Source organism: Anastrepha ludens, chromosome 2 (genome assembly GCF_028408465.1).
Source record: "Anastrepha ludens isolate Willacy chromosome 2, idAnaLude1.1, whole genome shotgun sequence".
Classification (NCBI taxonomy): domain Eukaryota; kingdom Metazoa; phylum Arthropoda; class Insecta; order Diptera; family Tephritidae; genus Anastrepha; species Anastrepha ludens.
Genome location: NC_071498.1, coordinates 148,251,765 through 148,274,154, shown reverse-complemented (window position 1 = coordinate 148,274,154; position 22,390 = coordinate 148,251,765). Strand labels below are relative to the sequence as shown.

Below are 22,390 nucleotides of genomic sequence, written 5' to 3'. Positions count from 1 at the left end.
CGGAGCGTTTGTATCCATTCGGACGACATGACCCAGCAAACGAAGCCGCTGGATCTTTATTCGCTGCACTATGTCTATGTCGTCGCGAAACTCATTCAGCTCATTGCTCCAACGAGTGCGATACTCGTTGTCATCAACGTGCAGCGGTCCAAAAATCTTTCACTCCGAGAGACGCCTCGTCGGATGTTGTCATCATTCAAGCTTCTGCACCATACGATAGCAGGATAGCAGGATGAAGGATGGTTTCGTGTGTAGAAGTTCACGCAAGTGGAGAAAGTTCCTGACTGGCATTCACTTGGGAGTGGCCAGAACGATTCTTCTGCATACGGTCCGTACACGTAGCTCATAACTTCCGGGCTTTGTCCAAGTATTCTCTAGGTTGCTCCGGAACATCCGTTTGAAGACAAGCTAATGTGAGAAGGCGAAGCAACCCAGGATGGATATCTCGTTGTGCACTGGGTTTGAGACCCACAACGTAAAAGCCCTCCCCCAATGGAAAACAAAAAAAGCCTCAGATGAGAGCTCTCGTATATAGACTATATAATTATAGAACGGGCACATATTTCTATAATTTTTTTCTTTAATTTTTAATTTTTTTTTTATATAATAGGACTATGAATAAGTTCGTGCGGTTTTACAACAGATGGCGTAACTTGATTATTATTCATCGATCCACATTTCCAAACATTCATTGGAGAGCTACTGTCGTAAGGCACAAACGTCAGTATAAGTTTTTTATTTGAAGCGTAAACAACAATATTTTTACCACACTTGAAAATGTCGAATTTCGTGCCAAATAATGTGTTTTTGCGGGGAATTCTTCTTCATTATTTTAATATGAAGAAAAAAGCAGCCGAAAGTCATCGTATCTTGGTGGAAGTTTATGGTGAGCATGCTCTATCTGAGCGAACGTGCCAGAAGTGGTTTGCACGCTTTAAAAGTGGTGATTTTGGCTTGGAAGACGAAGAACGCGAGGGTGCGCCGCCAAAGTTCATGGATACCGAATTGGAGGAATTGCTCGATCAAGATCCGGCTCAAACGCAAGAAGAGGTTGCAAAAACTTTGGGAGTTGATCAATCAACCATTTCCAAACGTTTAAAAGCCATGGGAATGATCCGAAAGGTAGGCCATTGGGTGCCGTATGAATTGAAGCCAAGAGACGTTGAACGCCGTTTTATGGCATGCGAACAACTGCTTCAACGGCACAAAAGAAAGGGTTTTTTGCATCGAATTGTGACTGGCGATGAAAAGTGGGTCCATTACGACAATCCAAAACGTCGGGCAACGTATGGATACCCTGGCCATGCTTCAACATCGACGTCGGCGCAGAATATTCATGGCCTGAAGGTTATGCTGTGTATCTGGTGGGACCAGCTGGGTGTTGTGTATTATGAGCTACTGAAACCGAATGAAACGATTACGGGGGATGTCTACCGACGACAATTGATGCGTTTGAGCCGAGCACTGCGAGAAAAACGGCCGCAATACGCCGATAGACACGACAAAGTTATTTTGCAACATGACAATGCTCGGCCACATGTTGCACAAGTGGTCAAAACATACTTAGAAACGCTCAAATGGGATGTCCTACCCCACCCGCCGTATAGTCCAGACCTTGCGCCATCCGATTACTATCTCTTCCGATCGATGCAACATGGCCTGGCTGACCAGCACTTCCGTAATTACGATGAAGTCAAAAAATGGATCGATTCGTGGATTGCGGCAAAACCGACCGAATTTTTCACAAAGGGAATCCGTGAATTGCCAGAAAGATGGGAAAAAGTAGTAGTAAGCGATGGACAATATTTTGAATATTAAATTTGTAACCATTTTACGTCAATAAAGTTTCAAATTTCGAAAAAAAACCGCACGAACTTATTCATAGTCCTATTATATATTTATTTTATATATATATTTATTTTTTATATATATTTTTTTATATATGTAATATATATATTTTTTTATATATATTTTTTTAATTTTTATATTTTTGTTTTAGAATTTTTTTTTTTACACTTTTTTATTTTTAAAATTTTTTTATATTTTATATTTTTATTTTTTTATTATTGTTTATATTTTCCTTTTTATATTTTTTTATTTTTTTTTTTTCTTTTTAATATTTTTTTATATTTTTTATATTTTTTTATTTTTTATATATTTTCTTTTTTAGTTTTTTATATATTTTTTTTTACTTTTAATATATATTTTTTTAATTTTCATATATATTTTTTAATTTTTTATATTTTTCATTTATTTGTTTAATTTAATTTAATTTTTTTTATAAAAATGTATTTTATTCTAAGTTTCAAGCCTTTAACAAGATTTATAAAGCTTCAAAAAATGCTCATCATGATAGAAAAAGTGTATTACTACCATGAATACCCCATAAAAACCCATCTCTGCACAGCAAATAAAAAATTTACGCGCCAATCATTTTTATTTTTTATTTTCAATAAACGAAAACTCAAAAGTAGATGTATTTAAACGATATACAGTACACTCCCATCAGAACTCAAAATGATAACAATAAAAATCAATAAATAACAGTCAATGGGGGATCAACAAATTTAAAAATCGACTTACAAAAAATAAAAAATATGAACAGAGAACAGAGAAGAGAAAATATAAAATATAAAACACAAAACAGTAAATCAAAAGCACGCAAACCAGCATATGAAGTTAGTGACTAGCAACTTCCGACAATTTTAACGGCGAATGTGCGCCCATATATCAAAGTGTGTGTGCAGGTGTGTGGTGAGAGGGCAACTTGTGGTGCAGGAAAAAAATATTTCCTACACCAGAGAGCAATTTCCAATATTTAAACAATACAAAATAGCAGACGGACAAATAAACAAACGGCTGGGCAAGTAGTTGAGAAAGGCATCCAGCGGCCTCGAGAATCAGCCACCGAATAGAATGCCCCAACACAACATATTACATATGAATACTCCTTTCCATATATACACATATGCGAAATGCAGCAAAGTGTTTGAGTACATAAGTATATGTGTGTGTACACGTCCGTACACAAAGAGAAACACAGTAACTGCAATCTTTGCGCTGGAAATTGCGGCTTGTGCTCTGCTGCTTAGAGTGTTGCTGCTGCCCTGTTGCCGCAACTAACTAAACAAGTGTTGATTTATGGCATCATCCGGTGTGATTACAAAACGAAAAACACAAATAAAAAAAATTCAAATCAAACAAGCGCCGAGAGAAGCACAAAACGCAAGAAGGAAATACAAAATGAGTGGAAACGCATTTCACAAATAAAAAAAAATAAAACCAGCTAGAAATGTTAGAAAAACAAAAACAACTAAAAAATACGTTATACTGCGCTTGAAAACATAAGGAAGCTACACATTCTTAAATAAATGCCAATGAGCATAAGGGAAAGGGTAAAATGAGTGGGCGAAGGCGCTAAGAACCAAGCGGAAAAGCAGCCGATCGCTGTATGAAATAGAAAAAAAGTATGAAAAGAAAACATGCAAGTACAAAAATTCAGTAGAAAAATGCAGCTAAAGAATGTATGGCAATAAATTCAGCCGCCTTTCGCTTGCTGCTGCTGCTGCTCTACGTTGCTCTCGCTCTCCTCGCTTACTGACCGCCTGAGTTACTTTAGAATTTTTATGGTTTGCTTCCTCGACTGATGGCTGTTGGTTGGTTGGTTTGCGTATTGGCTCATTGCAGCGGCAACGACAACAACATAGGTAGAGCATTTGTTGTTGCCTGGATGTTTGCTTGGTTGAATTCAGGGTTGTAAAGCGGTATTGCGCTCTTCGCTTCACCAATTTTTATGCTTTCTTTATTTACAACAAATGACCTTAACTGCTGCCAACAAGTAACAACAGCCCTTGGCCACAGAATATGCAGCAAAAATATTTAAATATAATAAGTATGTGTGTATGAATGTGTCTGTGTGTGTGTAATAAAGCAATTTTAAATTTAGTGTCATAAGAGGCGAAATATTAAAGTCGAAAAATAAATAAATATAAAAAAAAATTGTTTATATTATATATAAAAAAAATTAAAAAAAAATTAAAAAACAAAATTAAAAACAATAACATAAAAAATATTAAAAAAAAATATACTCTTCTATAAGTTGAAAAAAATCTGATCTGCAATTATTTTTGCAATTAGTTGAATTTAAGCTTTAATTTTCGGACAACTGTGATATGCAATGGCCCTATGTTAAATAAAATTGTATACCATTCGGTAGAAGGATACATTCTTGAATGGTTTGTTCAACTGGTACAGGGTTCACTTTTTATTGAAAATCTATAATAGAATATAAATTCAGAAAAACAAGAATAAAGAGAAGAGGGAAAGAGTTTAGTTGGGCTTTTCGATCGGAAAGCTCCTCAGATAAATGTCTAAAACTCAAGCAAAAACCGCTTATCTAGGATCAGCCCACATTTAGATACCTAAAACCGAGGCTGCCCTGTCTAGGTAGGATAGGATAGAATAATTGGCTGACCACGCGAGAGTCCCACTTGGACAAGGAATAAAACATTCGTACAGTATGATGTCATACAGAGTGAAAAGAGCAGAACGGGGGCAAAAAAAGGAAAAATGAGGTTTTGGATCGGAGGCTGACGACCAACGGCGGTTAATTGCATTTGTATTAACCGCTTGAAGCTACTGATGAAATTCATAGGGTTTTTAATATCAGGGCCTGCTATATCCGCAGGTGTAGTAAAAAAATGAGAGCGCAGATGTAATAAGCTTATCCCGACGAGAGCAGGGCAGCTAGGAAGAAGGTGCTGAGAGATTAATCTTGAGAGACTGGAAACAATCCCAAGTCTCACCATATGAACACCTAACGAACAATGTCCGGTAAGGATACCCAACAAAGGAGCTGCAGCTTTGTTTATCTTAGAAGTTCCCTTGAGCGCTCCCGATCCAGCCGCGTCCAAAAGGACCTCCAATTTTGCACGTTTGCGTACTAGCTCAGCGATCGCTGAGTTGACGCGAAGCCCATCTTTCCAGGAGTAGAACACAGGTTCTTAAAGGAACCCCAATCCTCTCATTTAGCGGTGGAACCATCTCCAGGGTCCTCTGTCTAGACAGCTCATCAATCCAGCAATTGCCACTGTGACCGGGAACCCAAATGAACTTAATATCGACGTATTCGAATACAGTCGGGAGAGAAGTTAAGCATTCGCCGACTAGTTGCTTTCTGGCTGTTGGAGTAGAAATTAACGGTATTCGCAGTAATTACAGAAGCGGCTACATCCGTTTGGAAAACACTATAGTGATCCGGAAACCTAAATTTCAGCTGGATGGAGAGCTCCTTGCAGAATACTCACCCACCAACTTTTCCAAATATTGATTCCCCTGTTTTCAAATGTTGCACACCGCCCACTCCTCCCTCAAGAGAATATACATGGAAAAAGTACCGCTCGGACCCAGCGAGGGTGTACATTGATCACGCATCATAGGGATTAACTATATTCTTCTAAGAATTCTAGAGTGTCCGTAGCTTAAGTCTAGCATGTGGCCCGAACACCTCAATCCGATTGCAGCGACAGTTTTCTCTGCGATCCACATTCAGCATAGCGTTAAGCGCAAGAGAGGAGTGGTCCGAAGGGACCTATTGATTCCAATGAGACCTTTGAACTCTCTCTGGCTTCTTGACTGATGTCATCTTTTCCAGCGAGTTCCCCCAGATAAGGAGTCTATACAACAAAATTGGCTTTATAATTGTTATATAGTCAAAATGTAACTTTCGGCTTTGAGAACCCATCTTTTGCCGATAGCGCTCCTACATCCATACAAGGCGACTGTTCCCTGCCTGATTCTCTCGTCAGTGATGGGCTTCCACTTTAGCCCTCTGTCAAGGATGAGTCCCAGGTACTTCACTCTGTCAGAGAGCACCAAAGGAGCGCCCGATATTGAGGGGAGTTGAGCTCTAGGTATTTTACCTTTCCACGTAAATAAGACGATCGCCGTCTTAAGGAAATTTACCGAAAAACGGCAATCTGCCAAAATCGCTTAGGCAGTTAACGCGCCAATCAAGAAGAAGAAGGTAAAAAATAACTCTCGTTCTCTCAAAGTGAAAGCCCCCGCCTACGTGTTCTTTGAGCTTGAAACCATCCCTTACCCCATTGTTCCAATTTTCTATCGTTGGGAAAGATGTGGTGTAGGATGTATTTATGTCCTAATAATGTAAAAATTAGCATTGCTGATGGAAAATAGTTTTATTGTTTTTAAAAATATTTCCCATGACGATCAATACACTCTTGCATTCTTTTTAACCAATTTTCGAAGCGATTTGTTCAGTCGCGCCCTTTGGGAATTTTATAGAATACAACGCATAATTTTGTAATACAAGGTGATTGTGCAAAATTTTATTGTTGCTGGTCATAAAAATGTCCCAGGTGCCCTCAATCTCACGGTGACGCTCATGACGCTCTTACTCAATCATTTCGCGCACAGCATCGATATTTTTTTGCACAACAACTGATCTTGGAATCAGTTTCGGAATTCGTCGGTAAGCGAACAGCAACCATGAGAAAATTCATTATACCAATTTTTTACAGCGCTGAATGACGGTGCTCGCCCGCCGTATAATGAATTTAGTTCGGAGATGCATTCTTCTCCGAAAATTGTGAAACTGTGTCAACGCAAATGTTCACCATTTAATGCCATTTTTTTACCCAGATGAGTTTTTAAAAAGCCACTGTAAAATACACGAACATGGCTCACTCCCGAAAACGGTCTGAGTGCGTTTATCGTAAAATTTGTAAAATTTTCCAATGGAAATGTCAGATGACGCCTTACAACACTAGAAGTGTCCAAGGCCAGATATATAAATGGCAACCCTCTTATATGTATACGAGGTGTGTTCAAAAAGTATCGAGAATTTTTAATTTTCGCTGGTTAAGTATATTCGAATTTCGATTTTTTTGTGACGATATGTTGGTACTCATGTCTCTCACTCATGCCGACGAGTTCGGTCATTTCGAATGTTCAGCTCATGTTGACAGCTGCTTTGCTTGCACGGATTTCGGCTCGTCTTCGATACCTATTCAAAAAGTTGGATCAAAGAACCTTTATCAAATTTTGTGTGAAAAACAAAATTAAGTGCGCGGATGCATTCCGAATGTTGACTGTGTCATACGGAGAAGCTACTTTATCGCAACCAAAACAATGTTTATCGGTGGTACAAAATGTTCTCAGGAGGCCGAGAAGATGTGAACGACGAAAAGCGTGACGGGCGCCTGAGCACTTCAACAACAGACGAAAAAATTGATGAAGTGAAGAAAATGGTATTGGCCAATCGTCGAATCACCGTTAGAGAAGTTGCTGAGGACCTACGAGTATCGATTGGCTTGTGTCATTCGCTTTTTTTCAATGATTTGGGCATGAGAGGGGTCGCCGCAAAATTCGTACTAAAACTGCTCAATTTCGACCAACAGCATCGCATGAACATTGCTAATGAGATCTTGGACTCTGTCCGCGACGACCCAAATTTGCTCCAGAGGTTCATAACTGGTAACGAATCGTGGTCTTATGGTTATGACGTGGAAACCAAAGCTCGGTCATCTTAATGGAAGCTGCCGAAAAGCGCGTAAAGTTCGGTCGAATGGGACTTTTTCTTGTACCCGAGACTAAAGAGGTCCATGAAAGGACGACGCTACGCTACGATTGACGAGATAAAAACGTCATCGAAGGAGGAGCTGAACAAGATAAAATATATGATATTTTGAAGTGCTTGCAAGATTGGAAAAATCGTTGGCACAAGTGCATAATATCTCATAGGGATTACTTTGAAGGGAACAAAATAGATATTAATGAATAAATAAATATTTTTTGAAAAAACACAAAATTCGCGATACTTTTTGAACACACATCGTACATTTATCTTGATTCCTTTTGCTCTTACATACAATCGTTAGGTGAGCAAAATTATAGCATCCGTTTGCGAGTATAAAAAGTCAATCAATCAAATGGAAGAAGTAATCTTGCGTCTACCAAGTACAAAATTTGATTATAAACTACTTAAGTACCTATTAAAAAACATGAATTTTTCCAAAGTCTCGTTAAACAATTTTTTGTCCCCACAAATCAGTCATATTCTCCTCCATCCAATCGAAGTGAAATTCGCAATCGATCTACTTTTGACAGTTTTTCAAATGCAATATTAGCTGCGCTTATCAAATACACCAACAATGCCAATTGGAATAAAACACAATAGGATTCTTGCATGTGCTCACATTCATAAATACATAAACACAAACACAATTGCAAACACATTTACGTGCCCATGTGCACAAAAATACTCGTGCACAATTCGTCACAACAAAAGTCACAAAGTGGCTAGAACGAGATGAAAATAGCGAGCAATAAAAAGTCAACAGGCACTAACCAAAATGACTATTGCAACTGTGACTGGCAATGGTCGCTTGCTAAAATCTGTAAACTAAAGTTTAAATGTACATATGTACATATGTATGTATGTATGTATGTATGTATTCATGTTCAACCAGCAACTTGTAATTAACTGTCAAAATTATGACAGATGGGCTAAAAAGTTCACTTCCGTTCCACAAAATACCGCAGGATACCAGCCAACACTTTGCTTCAATCCAATGAAACAAAAACTGCAACTAAATTTTTTTAGTCAACCCACGAAATACCGTTCAATCAAAAGTTAGATTTACTAGATGCAATATCCAGATATGATTGCATATATTACACACACACATGCAATCATATGCTTGTTCATTTATACATTTTTGTAAAATTGTAAAATTAGATTCTTGTTTGTGTCAGTTGACAATAAATGACAAGCGAGTTTATCAGTTGTTATTGTTGTGAATGTTTATGTACGTTTTGTCTTACTTACCGCAACGGAGTTCTTCATATCGGCTATAGCTGACGCAAATTCAGAAAAATGCAATTCCGGTGAGTAAATTAATGGCGCCAATAAATCACCAGATTTACGTCCGGCGTCTAATGCTTTGGTTTCCCATTCCTCGGAGTTGGTAAGTATGGCTCCGTGTAATTTACCCGTAGCTATGCCCTGCGAAGATATAAAAAAATTTAGATTTAATAATAAAATTCATAACTTTTGAAAACTTGAAATATTTGCTTGTAATTTGTACATAATTCTACCAGAATTTTTTTACTTTACGATGAAGTATTAGAAGCCTTTTTGCGTAGCTAAAGGAGAGTGGGGACCGATTATACAAAGGAAAAATTAGAAGTTGAGGTATTGTTTGACCCTAGCGTTTATTTATTTAACACTGGTTATTTGCTTCAAATCAACTATACGCCCTTAAAGACTGATTCAATTATTTATTTATACATACATAATATATGTATAATTGGCGCAAAGTGTATATGTGGAGTGTTTGACCGAGCTCCTCCTCTTAATTGTGGTGTGCGTCTTGATGATTATCCACAAATGGAGGGACCCACTGTTTTATGCCACCTCCGAATGGCAGATAGTTTTTCATGAGGAGAATCCGATTCACTCGAAGTTGGCCAGAGACGTGCACGTCCCCCTTAACGCACCGTCATAGCCCTTCGCGTTGGCTTTAGACCAAAGGCAATAACCTGACGCATCAGCCGACTTTTGCAGTATTTGATTACTGCATCAGTCAGCTGATGTACAGGCCCCAGTTTTCCGATCACAGCCACAGGTCGTGGACGAGCAGCCTTTTCTATATAGAATGGTTTGGCCACACCCTTGGGTGTGCTCGGGCGAAGGTCCAGCTCGCCATATCCCATTGACGAAATTTTCGCCGAGCAGTCAGCTGTTTTAGAGTTTATATCGAAACGCTGGTCAGGCTGGAGCTTAGTAGAACCGTCACCCGCCAGAATGACCGGCGGTAAGACCGCCCTCGTATCTTGGGGGGTCGTGGCGCGCTTATCTGCGGCAGCTGAGGGAGGGAAACTGCCTTCAGCAATCGTCTTCCTCCGTTTACCTCAAGAACGATGCATTTTGGGAGTGCGCGTCCCACCGAGGACTCGGCGCGTGTCACTTCTGCCGAGCGAGGTTTTTTGGAAGACACAGACGCAGAAGGGCCGGCAGAGCTACGTGAGGATTTCTCCCGCAAGAGCTTTGCCAACCGGTTTCTCCTTTCTCTCCTTGCCACGCTCTTCGATTTTCCGGCTACCTTGGGAGGTCGTGCAGCCACCGAAGTGACTTCACAATGCAAACCCTCCGAAACTGGGGAACGACTCGCTGGCTTTGAAGAAGAGGAGCTTGCGATGGCAACGTCCGTCTCCTCTAGGATGAGTGGAAGTATGAGACTTTGGTAATAGTTGGGATCTCCAGACTCCCTGACCCTGCCGCTGAAGAAGTGGCAATTCATCCACTTATGTGGGTTTCACCTGGAGTAAAAATACTATTGTTGTCCATTACCTTCATAGGGGTTTAATTTGGGATTCCTCCCTAGCCAGTTTGGTTCGCGGATGGCACCCTGATCCTATGCCAATTTCCCGGTGAATAGAAAAAATAGTATTTAGAGACGAAAAGAAGTTCAATCTGGATGAGCTGGATGGATGGAATTACTATTTCCATGACAATTTGAAGACATAATTGTTTTAATTTCAATCATTAAAACGGCCTGGTCTGAAATTTCATGGTCGCCAAACGAGTCGTGAATTGGCGGAAAAAATGAGCTGCGATGATGAAACGATTCTCAATCACTTTCATTCAATGGGATTTACCGAAAAATTGGGGGGCGTGAGGCGCCTAACGAGCTCAACGAAAACGTGACTGAGGCTATTCGACTGAAAAGACCTGATCAAACCATACTCCTTCACAACAACGCCAGACACTACGGTGCACAAATCGTCAAGAGCTCGAATGGGAGATCCTTCAGCATCCGCCGTATTCGTCGGAACTTGCACCGACCGATGACCATCTTTTCTGCTCCCTGTCGTTACCTTCGATAACAAAGAGGTCCTTAAAAACTAGCTCAATAACTTTTTTGACAACAGACCAGGCGATTTTTGGCGGAACGGCATCAACAATGCAAGCAATGGCGAATGTATAATTGATTAACTCATTGATATAATTGTTGTTTTTTTTTTGTTTAAATAAAAGTCTTCGGTAAAAACGGTACGAACTTATTCCCCAACCTAATAAGTTATCTTTCCTTGATATGAATTAAGGTAAAACAGATTCATTCCTTTGGTTTTTATCGGTGCCATAGTCTTGTCGTTCCGATTATTCCTAAGAGGGCATTCCGAAGAACTCTGGAAGTACTCAAAAAGCATCAAATCTCACGCATATTTTGCACATTAGATGCACTAGAATAACACACCGACATACAGGTCCGAAATCACGATGCCTTAATTGCCTAGCTAAGTCACGTATTGCTACCTCATCCAGTGATTTTCTTAAATTTGGTCCTCTGCGTCCTGCTTCGTGTTTTCGATGTAAAGAAATTTTTCGGCAGTAAGAGATTTTGGTTGGCAAACGAATTTGGTCATCGGCATAGCAGTAAACGTCTTTGAAAGGCTTTAAGAAGACGTACTATTCGGAAGGCATCGCCAAACTGGAAGATTGAAGAAAAATGAGAGAAATATTCGAGTGAAGCGTCTTGAACTGAAAGTAGATTATATCGAAAAAAGTGATAAAATCTTGCATTGTTTCATGTGTCATAGATTTTGAGATGTTCATCCAGTATTTGAATCAAAAGAAAAGTATGCCAAGTTGTTTTTATACTTTTAATAAATTTATGGTCTATATGTAATGCATCCCATATGATGTGACAAATGTCCGTTATAAGCAACCAGGATGAGTTTCTTACTTACAACTAATGACGAACATTTTCATTTATTACTTTCATTTATTGCGGTTTAAAAATATTTAAAAGTGATTGATGCTAAATTTCAAAGTGTTTTCTACTGCATTCAGGCTTTGTACTTCCTCTGATGTAAAAACGCCATTTACACTTGGAATAACTCAATAATCAAAAGTCTACATTTTTTTTTTCATGGCACCAAATGGCAAATAAAATGTCATACAAAAAACTTACAAGAAGAAAAACTGTGGTGAGAGGAGAGAGTCACTCCATGAACCGATTGATAAATGAAAGTAGAAAGTATAAGAATAAAATAAATAAGAAAAAACTAATTGAGAATATTGAGAGAAGATTAAATAAAAAGTAAATTCTGCTTCAGTTAGACTGCCACTTTGTGGGCATACGTATGGAGGTACCCTGTCCACGAGGGAGTACTTAGTATGTAGGTCACAATTAATTTTCAGCCAACTACGATAAGCAATGTAGCTGGTAGCATTTGCCAATAGAGAAACACAAATGTCCTGCAATTAACGTGTGTGTATGTGTGTGTGTGTTAGTTAAAGGACCTAAGAATGCATAGGTAAAAGCTCCTGTACAAGTGCGCCCATACGCACAATAACCAGACAGAGAAATCTACAAGTTTCGAGCTGACGTGAAGTTACTGGTGAATTTCTTTGATCTTCTCAAAATTATGTTGCCCAAATCCGACAACAAATCCATCCGAATCACTCTCTATCACTCTAAGAATAAGTTCCGTGGACACGGCTCTACATAAAATCGTAAACAAAATAGAAAGAAGACTTGTCTGCAAGGAATTTCGATATGCTGTCATAAGGACTCTCGGGCGGGCTTTGATCAACCGCTGGTAGAATTTGTTCAGCAACCTCTTAAATAAAAATCATCGTTTCAGAGGTAGGCGTAACGTACGCAGTGAGAGGTACTCGTCAGGGAGGGGTCCTAGTCGCTACTCTATAATCCTACTTTAAGCAGTCTGCTCTTAAGACTGTAAAATACTAGCTGCATCGCTTAAGCGGAATTGCATTACCATCATCAGGGAAGCATCTCCAAGTTTTGAGCGACGAACCCAGAAAGACCGAGAGGGGGTTATTTCCAAATAAATATAAAATACCCGCTTTCAAGACATATTCACTATAGGGATTCCACTTAGGTATACTTGTTACCGAGGTAAAGTACATCGCGATTATTCTAGACCGCACACTCAACATGCCGTCGCCGTAGCTGACTACTACTACGACTACCATTCGGGAGTGGATAGGTTCGAATCTCCGTGCTTGAAACAGCAAAATGATAGAAAGTGTGTTCTAATAACGATCGTCCCTCGCCAAGCAATGGCAAACATCCGAATGTATTTCTGCCATGAAAAAGCTCCTCATAAAAACCATTTGCGGTTCGAGGTCGGCTTGAAACTGTAGGTCTCTCCATTTGTAGAACAACATCAAGACGAACACCACAAATAGGAGAAGGCGCTCGGCCAAACACCTAACAGAAGTGCACGCGCCAATTATTTATTTTTAAACTCAACTGAAACCGAAACATTGGAAACAAGCATAAAAAAGCGGCCACTACTCTATATGCATGCAAAGGACCATAGGTAAAAAATGGAACTTAAAACCTCGCATAGTTCACTCACTGCGGTTGTGAGGTCTATCCTCTTCCTTTCCACTTCGATAATCAACGTTGGAAAAAATGGTATCTAAGAGCAAACAGGAAAGGACTGGAAACATCCATGCTTAGCAGCGCTGCCTTCCATCTCATCAGGGCTCTTGAGACTCTATTAGATACCTATTAGATAGCAAAATTTCGTGCTATTTGCAAAGCAATCCGACTTAATGCATGTCTACCCTGGAGAGATTTCAGATTAGATATAGCAATCAAAAATTCTCGAAACTCTTCACAATTCTGTTTAAAAAAAAAATTCCTTACGAATCCCAGATAAAGGCAAAGGGAAAACGTGGAAGCCATTAAGCCAGGGTTAGTGGCTATCTTCACTGGCGACTCAAGATTAAATAATAGGGTTGGGAGTGGCAACCATGTAGAAGAGCTGAAGGGCAACAATAATTCTTCCAAAAAGCTGTTCTAAATGAGCTGGCTAAAGGTACACCACAGAGATGTTCCTGGAAAATGTTCCGCGAAAGAGCTGGAGCAAGGAAAGGAACTCATCTTAAATCAATCAACTCTGCTGTCGGAATCCCATTACCCTCAAGCAAGCTCCAGAGAAGGTCGCTCTAAATCGGGTAGGTTTGTGGTTCACAGAGCTTCATGTGAGGTAGCTAGACAGGTCTGGCGTAGAAGCTGTAAACACAAAACTAGGTCCCTCATCAATTTAGACCGGACTTCCATTAATACTGGGGTTGGCATCTTCACCGAGCAGTGCCTAATGGGAATACATTAGAAGCGTATGGAGTTTTGCTATAATTAATTCGGTCACAGCTGCAGATCGGAGATTGTTGAACACTTTCTATGTCACAGACCTGCCCTTGCCAGAACACGGGAAAGCTGTCTAAATTCCTGCTTCTTTGAATGTCTTTCAGACAGAATTTTCCATCGTTTATCAGAAAGAGTGGTATATCACAATGGATTTTCAAGCCTGAGTGGACTTCTTTGGGAGTGAGAATCACCATAGCTCAACCTAACCTAAGATTCCAGTTTTCAAAATTATTGAAAGAATTACACAGCGTCGAACGATTATGTCACACGTTTTCTCTTTTCTAACGAATCCGAATAGCATATATATGCATACATATGAACTGAGGCACGATTTTATAAAATGCGAAAGAGCTGGAAACTATACTTCGCCAACTTCAGCCTTAGACAGAAAGTTTAAAATATAAAGTTGCATAATTTATTGAATCAATTAACGCAAACTTCTATAACTTCTCAGGAAAGAAAAACGCCACTTAATACCGAGGAACGGAAATGTCAAACCATGCAGCGGTGACAAAGCCGACGGGACACTGTATCGATTGACAGATAGACGGCAAAGCTGATTCCTACAAAAGGCAAATGGTTGCAAAGGAGCTTCGGGGAAGTGGGCTATTTCATAACTCAGTTCCTCTCGGACCACAGATACTTCCAGAAATGCATATACCGCATGGGTAAGGTCAACAACCGCAGATGCATATACTTCGAAGCGTCGAACGATGACGCCGAACACACTTCTTTAGTTGCGATAAATGGCTCGTGAAAAGATATGCTCAGAGAGAACAGCTTGGTAATATCGCGCCGTGTAATGTGACTGGCAAGATGCTTACACGCGAGGATAACTGGAATGCGGTTACAAGATACGTTGCAGGTGTATTACGGAGAAAGAAAATAAACCTCCACACACTACAACAAAGCGCAGCCGCACAGACAGAGACATAAGAAAAGGACCCGATACCATGAAGTTGGCTACAAACAAGGTGGACTCAGACGTGGGTGAATAGGAACCTCGTTCTGGGTCATAGACAGAAAATAGTCCCGGAAAGGAAGTCTTGCCAGAAGAGGAAAGAGGGATTGTTTTAGTGGCCACACCAATCGCCGCAGTTGACGACGGTCGCTGTAAGTGCGAAGGCATTTTGAACCTTTCAACTGGTGAAAGCTCAGTCACTTCCACACTGGTTCGCATTTGCATAACAATCACCAGTGCTGAGCCAGATATTTTCTTCATTATTCCAAATTTGCACTGCAAGGAATGAATGCATGCAGATATCGACATGCGAGTGTGTACACATACATACATACATACGTAAAATTGCTCTTTGTCTATTCGTACAACTGTTGCGTAGCAAATGATTTGCTATGCACTTATAGTACATAGATGTGTATGTATGTGTGTGTGTATGTGAGTTTCCTTTTTCCTCTTTCTATGCAGTGAGCAATTATTGTGCTATCTGGCATCAAGTCCCTGCGGCAACGAACATCAATGTCGTATTACGTTTGTTGCATGCAACGCCAACTTACAAATCAAATTAAGACAAATTGAAAGTACATGGAAAAAAGTGTGAATGGCAAATGAAATAAATGTTGGCGTGCATAGGTTGAAAAAAAAAGAAAAAAAAGTAAATACAAAACCAAGGAAGTACGAAGGAAATCATGGTTGAAAGGAAAACAGAATTTTTACAACCGGTCCGTTGCCACTTATTAACACAGGACAGGCAAATGCATTTAAGTAAAATGCAGGAAGTTGCATAAATATATAAAAAAGCAGAGGAAGGAATAATTAATAGAATTGCAGGTGTTTTAACTTTGAAATGAGAATGAATGAAATTCTATGATTTCGCATAAGGTAATTAAAATTTAAAAGGAAAAATATAATTGATATTGAAGTCGGCATTATTACCTAAAGTATTTGGAATTTTCATCACACCGGCTTGAGCAAAATGTTGCCAGAACGACCACCAGTTGAAACTCCAAGTCAACTGATTTAAGTTCTGTTTCTATTTTTTTTTAGATTGCCACAACTATGATTGACATTCCTAACAAAATTGTATCGCCTTGGCTTGAAATTTATAAAAGTTACGACGCTGTGAGAAAACACTTTTTCTATAATTTTGTATATAAAAACATGCACAAACCCATTCGGCTACGGCGTCTGCTTGGTAAGGATAGTCTAAAGAAAACAGTCGTTTACGAGTGGCATGAACGCTTCAGAAAACATCGTGAGTCCATCGAGGATGATGAATGCAGACACAGACCGTCGACATCGAAAACTGATGCGTCAGATAACATCAAAAAAGTGAAAGAAAAGTTGATCAATAACCGCAAGTCAATCAATAACCATCAGAGAGCTGTCAGAAGACTTGAATATTGCTCATGGATCCGTTCATTCAAAAACAAAAAAAGAACGCGATGATATCGCCAAAGACATGATTTCCAGAATTGAATGTAACCCAACATTTATCCAACGCATCAGTACTGGAGAAGAGACGTGGGTTTGTGAGTTCGACATGCAATCCAGACATCTGGCGAGTGAGTGGAGATCACCGAATTAGCCAAGGCCAAAAAAAGAAAGCAATGATGCTCACGGTAGTAAAAGGTCTATTATCTGGGAGTTATGAGCTATTATATGATTTACATGAAGCAATTCGCCAAAAAACGAAAGGTTTTATGGAAAAACAACTCGTGGATTTTGCAACACGTTCACGCACCGTCGCACAGCGCCATTCTTATTTGTGAATTTTGGACCAAGAACGAAGCGAATGCCATTCAAAAGCTATCGAATTCAGCTGGTAAGGCTCTCTGCGATTTTTGTCTGTTTGATCGAGTCAAGAAACCACCATGGGCAACGCATTTAACAGTTGAAAGTAAATAATGAAAAAATCAAAGACGGCTCTGACGACTATAACTAAAAGGGAGTTTCAGAGAGCTGGATCAAACGCTGGGTGCGAGATGATGAGAAGTACTGTCTATTATATTCTATTCTTTTCTATTTTATTCTATTCTATTCTATTCTATTCTATTCGATTCGATTCGATTCTATTCTATTCGATTCGATTCGATTCTATTCGATTCTATTCTATTCGATTCGATTCAACTCTATTCGATTCTATTCCATTCTATTCTATTCTATTCTATTCTATTCGATTCGATTCTATTCTATTCTATTCGATTCGATTCGATTCGATTCGATTCGATTCGATTCTATTCTATTCTATTCTATTCTATTCTATTCTATTCTATTCTATTCTATTCTATTCTATTCTATTCTATTCTATTCTATTCTATTCTATTCTATTCTATTCTATTCTATTCTATTCTATTCTATTCTATTCTATTCTATTCTATTCTATTCTATTCTATTCTATTCTATTCTATTCTATTCTATTCTATTCTATTCCACAGGAGCGCTTAGCACCAGTCCTACTGACCAGACCAGACCAATGAGACTCAGAGACATAGGAAGCTGGGCAACATAAGCTTGCGGTCACAAAGAAAGATTTTACAGTACTATATATTTTACACCGAGAGCCGAATGGAGGAAAGGAAAGGTCATTGGTGATTATACATCGAAATACACACTGACGGTTCTAAGATGAACTGTGGTATGGGAGCTGGCCTCTATTGGGACCCTTTCAAATTATTTCAAATCAATTCGAACGGCAAAACTATTGACAATCAGAGAAGCAAGGCACTAAAACGCTACAAAAAATTGGTGCAAGAGTAGCTATCTTTTCAGACAGTCAAGCAACTATCAAGGCCTTAGATTCCAATCCCATGTCATCCAAACTAGTTTTACAGTAGAGAGAAACTAGAATAGCTGGGTCAAATTACGCTGATATGGATACCCGTTCATAGGAATATAGATAGCGGACGGGCTAGCAAGAAAAAGTTTAGCACTAGACGTAACGAAGCGGTGGCAGTTGTTACCCCTTTCAACACAACAAAAACATCCATTGTTTCACCTTACTATGCTTTAGCCGAAAGAAGGTGGAAGCATTTACTACATGCGCCACAATAAGAAAAACATGGCCGTGGTACAGCATCCAGAGGACGAATTACCTAACAGGTAATGCTCTCGCCCAAGCATCTCACCTATCACTGCAACCTTACAGGTTATTGGAAGGTAGGGGATCATGTAGCCAGACTCAACTTTACTTTCAATCTCATCTGCAGAAGCTATTAGGTGGAGGGGATGAAAGAAAGTATTTTCCACTATTTATGCGAATGTCCAGGTTTAGCCAGAACAAGACTTCGCTCATTTGGTAAACCTTTCCCAGAGCAAATTAATGACATCTCAGACATAGAGATAAAAAGTTTGCTGCTATACTTGGCTCTCACGAAATGGATCTGATTCAACCAAAAGAAAAACAGCACTAGCCGCTAATTAGGAGTATTTCAATAGAAATACCAGCCACTTCAACAACAAGAACTTTACATGCATTAGCTGTAGGAGAATTCTTCTAAAAATGTTCAACTAACACAGAAATTGAAGGCAAATGAAAATTCGGTTCGATATTGCGTGTGTGTTTGAAATTTGGACTAGCTTAAAGACATTTCCAGCTCGGCGGCTACATCAGTGAAAAATTTGTTCGCCTTTGAGACTCTGAAAATCCTCCGGGTGCCGCAGAAAAGCGAATATTATCCTGAACGTGTATGAATTTTTGGCGTTTCTTCCAAAAAAAATGACGTTAACGTGATAAATAACGTAGAAAAATGCTAATGGTTTTTCAGCACCTTTTTATATTGTAGAATTGGAGGATGCAGACAACCACTACCTTCAGCCAGCCAGATGGCGACGCCACGCGCGTGTGGCGGTGGCCCTCGGCTGGCAATGGCAAACCTCCGAGTGTATTTTTTTGCCATAAAAGACAAACACCACAATTAGGAGGAGTAGCTCCGCCACACATCCAAAAAAGGTGTTTTTCTGAAATACTTAGCCAAGAAGTGGGAAAAAGTAGAGTAGAATGGGGTAAGATAGGTCATTTTTTTTGGAGAGCTCTTGCTACGGTGTTTTTGCATTGATTTTGAAAAATAAGCAAGATTTTGAAAGGTTATTTATCTGCTCACATTTTGGTTATACTGACTTATGTTTGGCTAAATATTTTGGAAGCTGCATTCAATAAGACAAAGGTACTTTTTTTCGATATTTTCAAAATCGGGGGGCACGATAGGTCACTATGTGTGAGGGGAAAAGAACAATGTACATGGCTTGGAAATTAACGTTTTAACTTTTATTTATAGAGCATGAACACTGCACATGTTATAAAAGATAGAAATTTTTCGTTAATTCATCACGCGAGCACGTAATGTTTCGAACGGAATTTTAAATTGTTTAGAGGCTGATCGAACACTAGCGCCATCTCGCACTGTCGCGATTGCGTTTTTTACGTCCTCTTCACTTCGTTTCGGCGTTTTTCGCACATAATTACGCACCATTTTGCTGCAAAAACAATTAAAATTTATTTTATTCAATTAAAATTAGTGACCTATAATGCCCCCAGATAGCTGACCTATAGTGCCCCCAAGCACATGTTTTATGTTAGTGTCGATATTATTTTTAAAAACAAAAATATCAAAAAACTAACACATTATTCGTGTTCAGCATTATTACGTAAAATAAAACTCACCTGACAAATATTTACATACATTAAATGCACTGCACCGTAGAATAAAAAAAATGCTATGTCGGAGAAAAGCTCACAAAAAACTAAACGACGCCAGAACTAGGATAACTAATCAATGGTGACGGCCGAAATGACAGTCGCGAACGTTGTTCCCCACCACGTATTCAATTCACATAGGACGAGTGACCTCTGCAAAAACAGTGCGACGAAAACCCCACCTACCTATTGTGCCCCCATACCTATCTTACCCCATTCTACTCTACTACAAAATTGATCTGAAAAGATGAGTTAGGATCAGCCAAAGCAGCCATTTTAATGTTGTTAAAAAGCTTTCGGAACAAATCAGCGGGTCACACATCCCTTAAAAGGAAATGTAAATGATTTTTTTTTAAATTTAACAACAAATATTTATTAGAAACTATTCTAAACTATACTAAATGCAATTACTTATAAACAAGAAGCATAATTCCTCACCTTCCATTAATAATCAAAAATGCTTCAAAAAATGCTTCCAAAGTTTCAATAAAATACAAGCAACAAAAGCCATCCTACTATACTCATATTTCAAGCAAATTGCAGACAAGATTTATGAGTGTTGCGCGATTCAGCGCGGCAAGTACTACCAACCACTACAGCGAGTGAAAGATCAAAAGTATGCTGTTGGCCTACGCCAACGGTGTGGGTAGTTCCTTAAGGGCTGTTGTTACCACCCTTTAGCCACTATTACTGATGTCCTGTTGTTCTTCTTGTTGTTCTTAATGCTGTTGGCGACGTTCCTGCCACCATCTCCAATAACGGATTTTGCAATTTGCAATTTATTTCTACCAATTAACCTTATGACTTTATAAAGCGTTGCATAAATTTTCCATAAGTAGCTCAAAAAAGTCCAAGGCAAATCCGGCAACCAACCAACCAACCAACCAACCAACCAGGCAACCAAACAACAGCCGAACCCAACCAATAAGGCGCACAGCTTGAAAGGAGTCGCAAGCGTTTGCAAGAGGCAAAAATTATATGGAAAAATCAAATGCAACTACGTTGAGTTTATTAAAGAGCCGCACGAACACCGAATATGCTTCATTTTGCATACTCATGCACACACATATACGTACATACACATACAGCAAACATTTTTTATTGGATTTTTCCATCAGAATCATTTAAAAATTGTGGTGTAATCTCTTAGCGATTTAAAACAATATGCTTTTTAATAAGAGAGGCATATCTTTGGACTTTCGAAAAAATAAGTTACTTGGTATTTGAGAGTTTTTGTCTTTGCAATCTTTTCGCAAAACAAGTAGAAAAATGTTAAATACAATAATATTTTAATGGCAAACCTCCGAGTGTATTTCCTTATAGAAAACCATCTGCCGCTCGGAGTCCGCTTGTGGAACAAGATCAAAACGCACGCCACAAATAGGAGGAAGAGCTCGGCCAAACAGCCGAAAAGGAAGTGACTGAGTGTCTGATATGAGATCTGATATGAGATCCCCGAGTCTGGTGCTACTTTTCGGCATTGCAATAGAATGAAGAAAGCAACGTTTAAAAGCGTGGAAAAGGCGACCCTCGAATGGTTTACAGCAGCTAGAAATCAAAACATGCCAATATCCGGTTCAAGGGCAAAACAATGAAGTTTTCAAGGCGATTTGGCGATGAAAACTTCAAGGCAACCACAGATTGGCGTTATAAATGGAAGCAAAGGTAGAAAGTAGAGGTGTAACTGATGGATGAATTATTTATTTAAAGTGGATACTTGACTTTATTTTAGGTGTGTGGCGAGAGTAATGAAGTTCGTGACGAGCACTGTGAGATATTGTAAATTACAATTTTGCCGAATTCATTAGAAAAGTACAATACATGAGATATTTTTAACGCGGGTGAAACAGCTTTGTTCTTTAAAAGTTTACCAAACAAAATATTATATTAGCTTTCACGAAAGAAAAATGTCATGGTAGTGGCAAAAATAGCAAACAGCGAGTTATTGGGTATGGGAAAAAGTTTCTGTCTTTTCTTAGTGCCATTGGAAGCTACAACTTTACACCATCTGGCATCTCCAGGCAAGATAACGATTCCTCTGAAGAAAAATTCGAGTTCTTTTGACTTGATCCATTCATTGAGCCAGTGCGCGATGCTCTCGTAAGAAGTGAACCGCTGTTCTATAAAGGCTGACTGCATTGATCGGCACCAATGGTAATCCGAAGGTGCAATGTCTGGCGAATACGACGGGTTGGGCAGGATTTCCCCAATTCAGTCCCTCTAAATGTTTCTGGACCGATCTAGCAACGTTAGCCTGGCGTTATCATGCAGCAAAATCAATTTGCCACGTCTACCGTCCCATTCCTTCCGCTTTTCTTTGAGTGCTCGACTGAAACGATTCGATTCATTAGCTGCAGTCGGTAACGATCGCCAGTGATGGTTTGAGATGGTTTAAGGAGTTCATAATAGATGTCACCCTTGAAGCAGGAATTTTTTTTTTCGCTGTCGATAGACCTGGTCCATCTGGCAGGCTCCAACATTTTCGACGCTTAGCGTTATCATAATAGATCCATTTTTCATCGCCAG

At 39.2% G+C, this 22,390-nt stretch overlaps 1 protein-coding gene across 1 annotated transcript in view; it reads right to left on the bottom strand.

Annotated features, from left to right (window-relative positions):
* Nucleotides 1-22,390, bottom strand: part of LOC128855576 (probable aminopeptidase NPEPL1) — a 56,466-nt gene that overhangs the window by 22,800 nt on the left and 11,276 nt on the right. Inside the window, exon 4 of the mRNA XM_054090586.1 lies at nucleotides 8,849-9,025. Within this exon, the coding sequence (XP_053946561.1) occupies nucleotides 8,849-9,025 (177 nt within the window). The remainder of the gene's footprint in view (nucleotides 1-8,848; nucleotides 9,026-22,390) is intronic.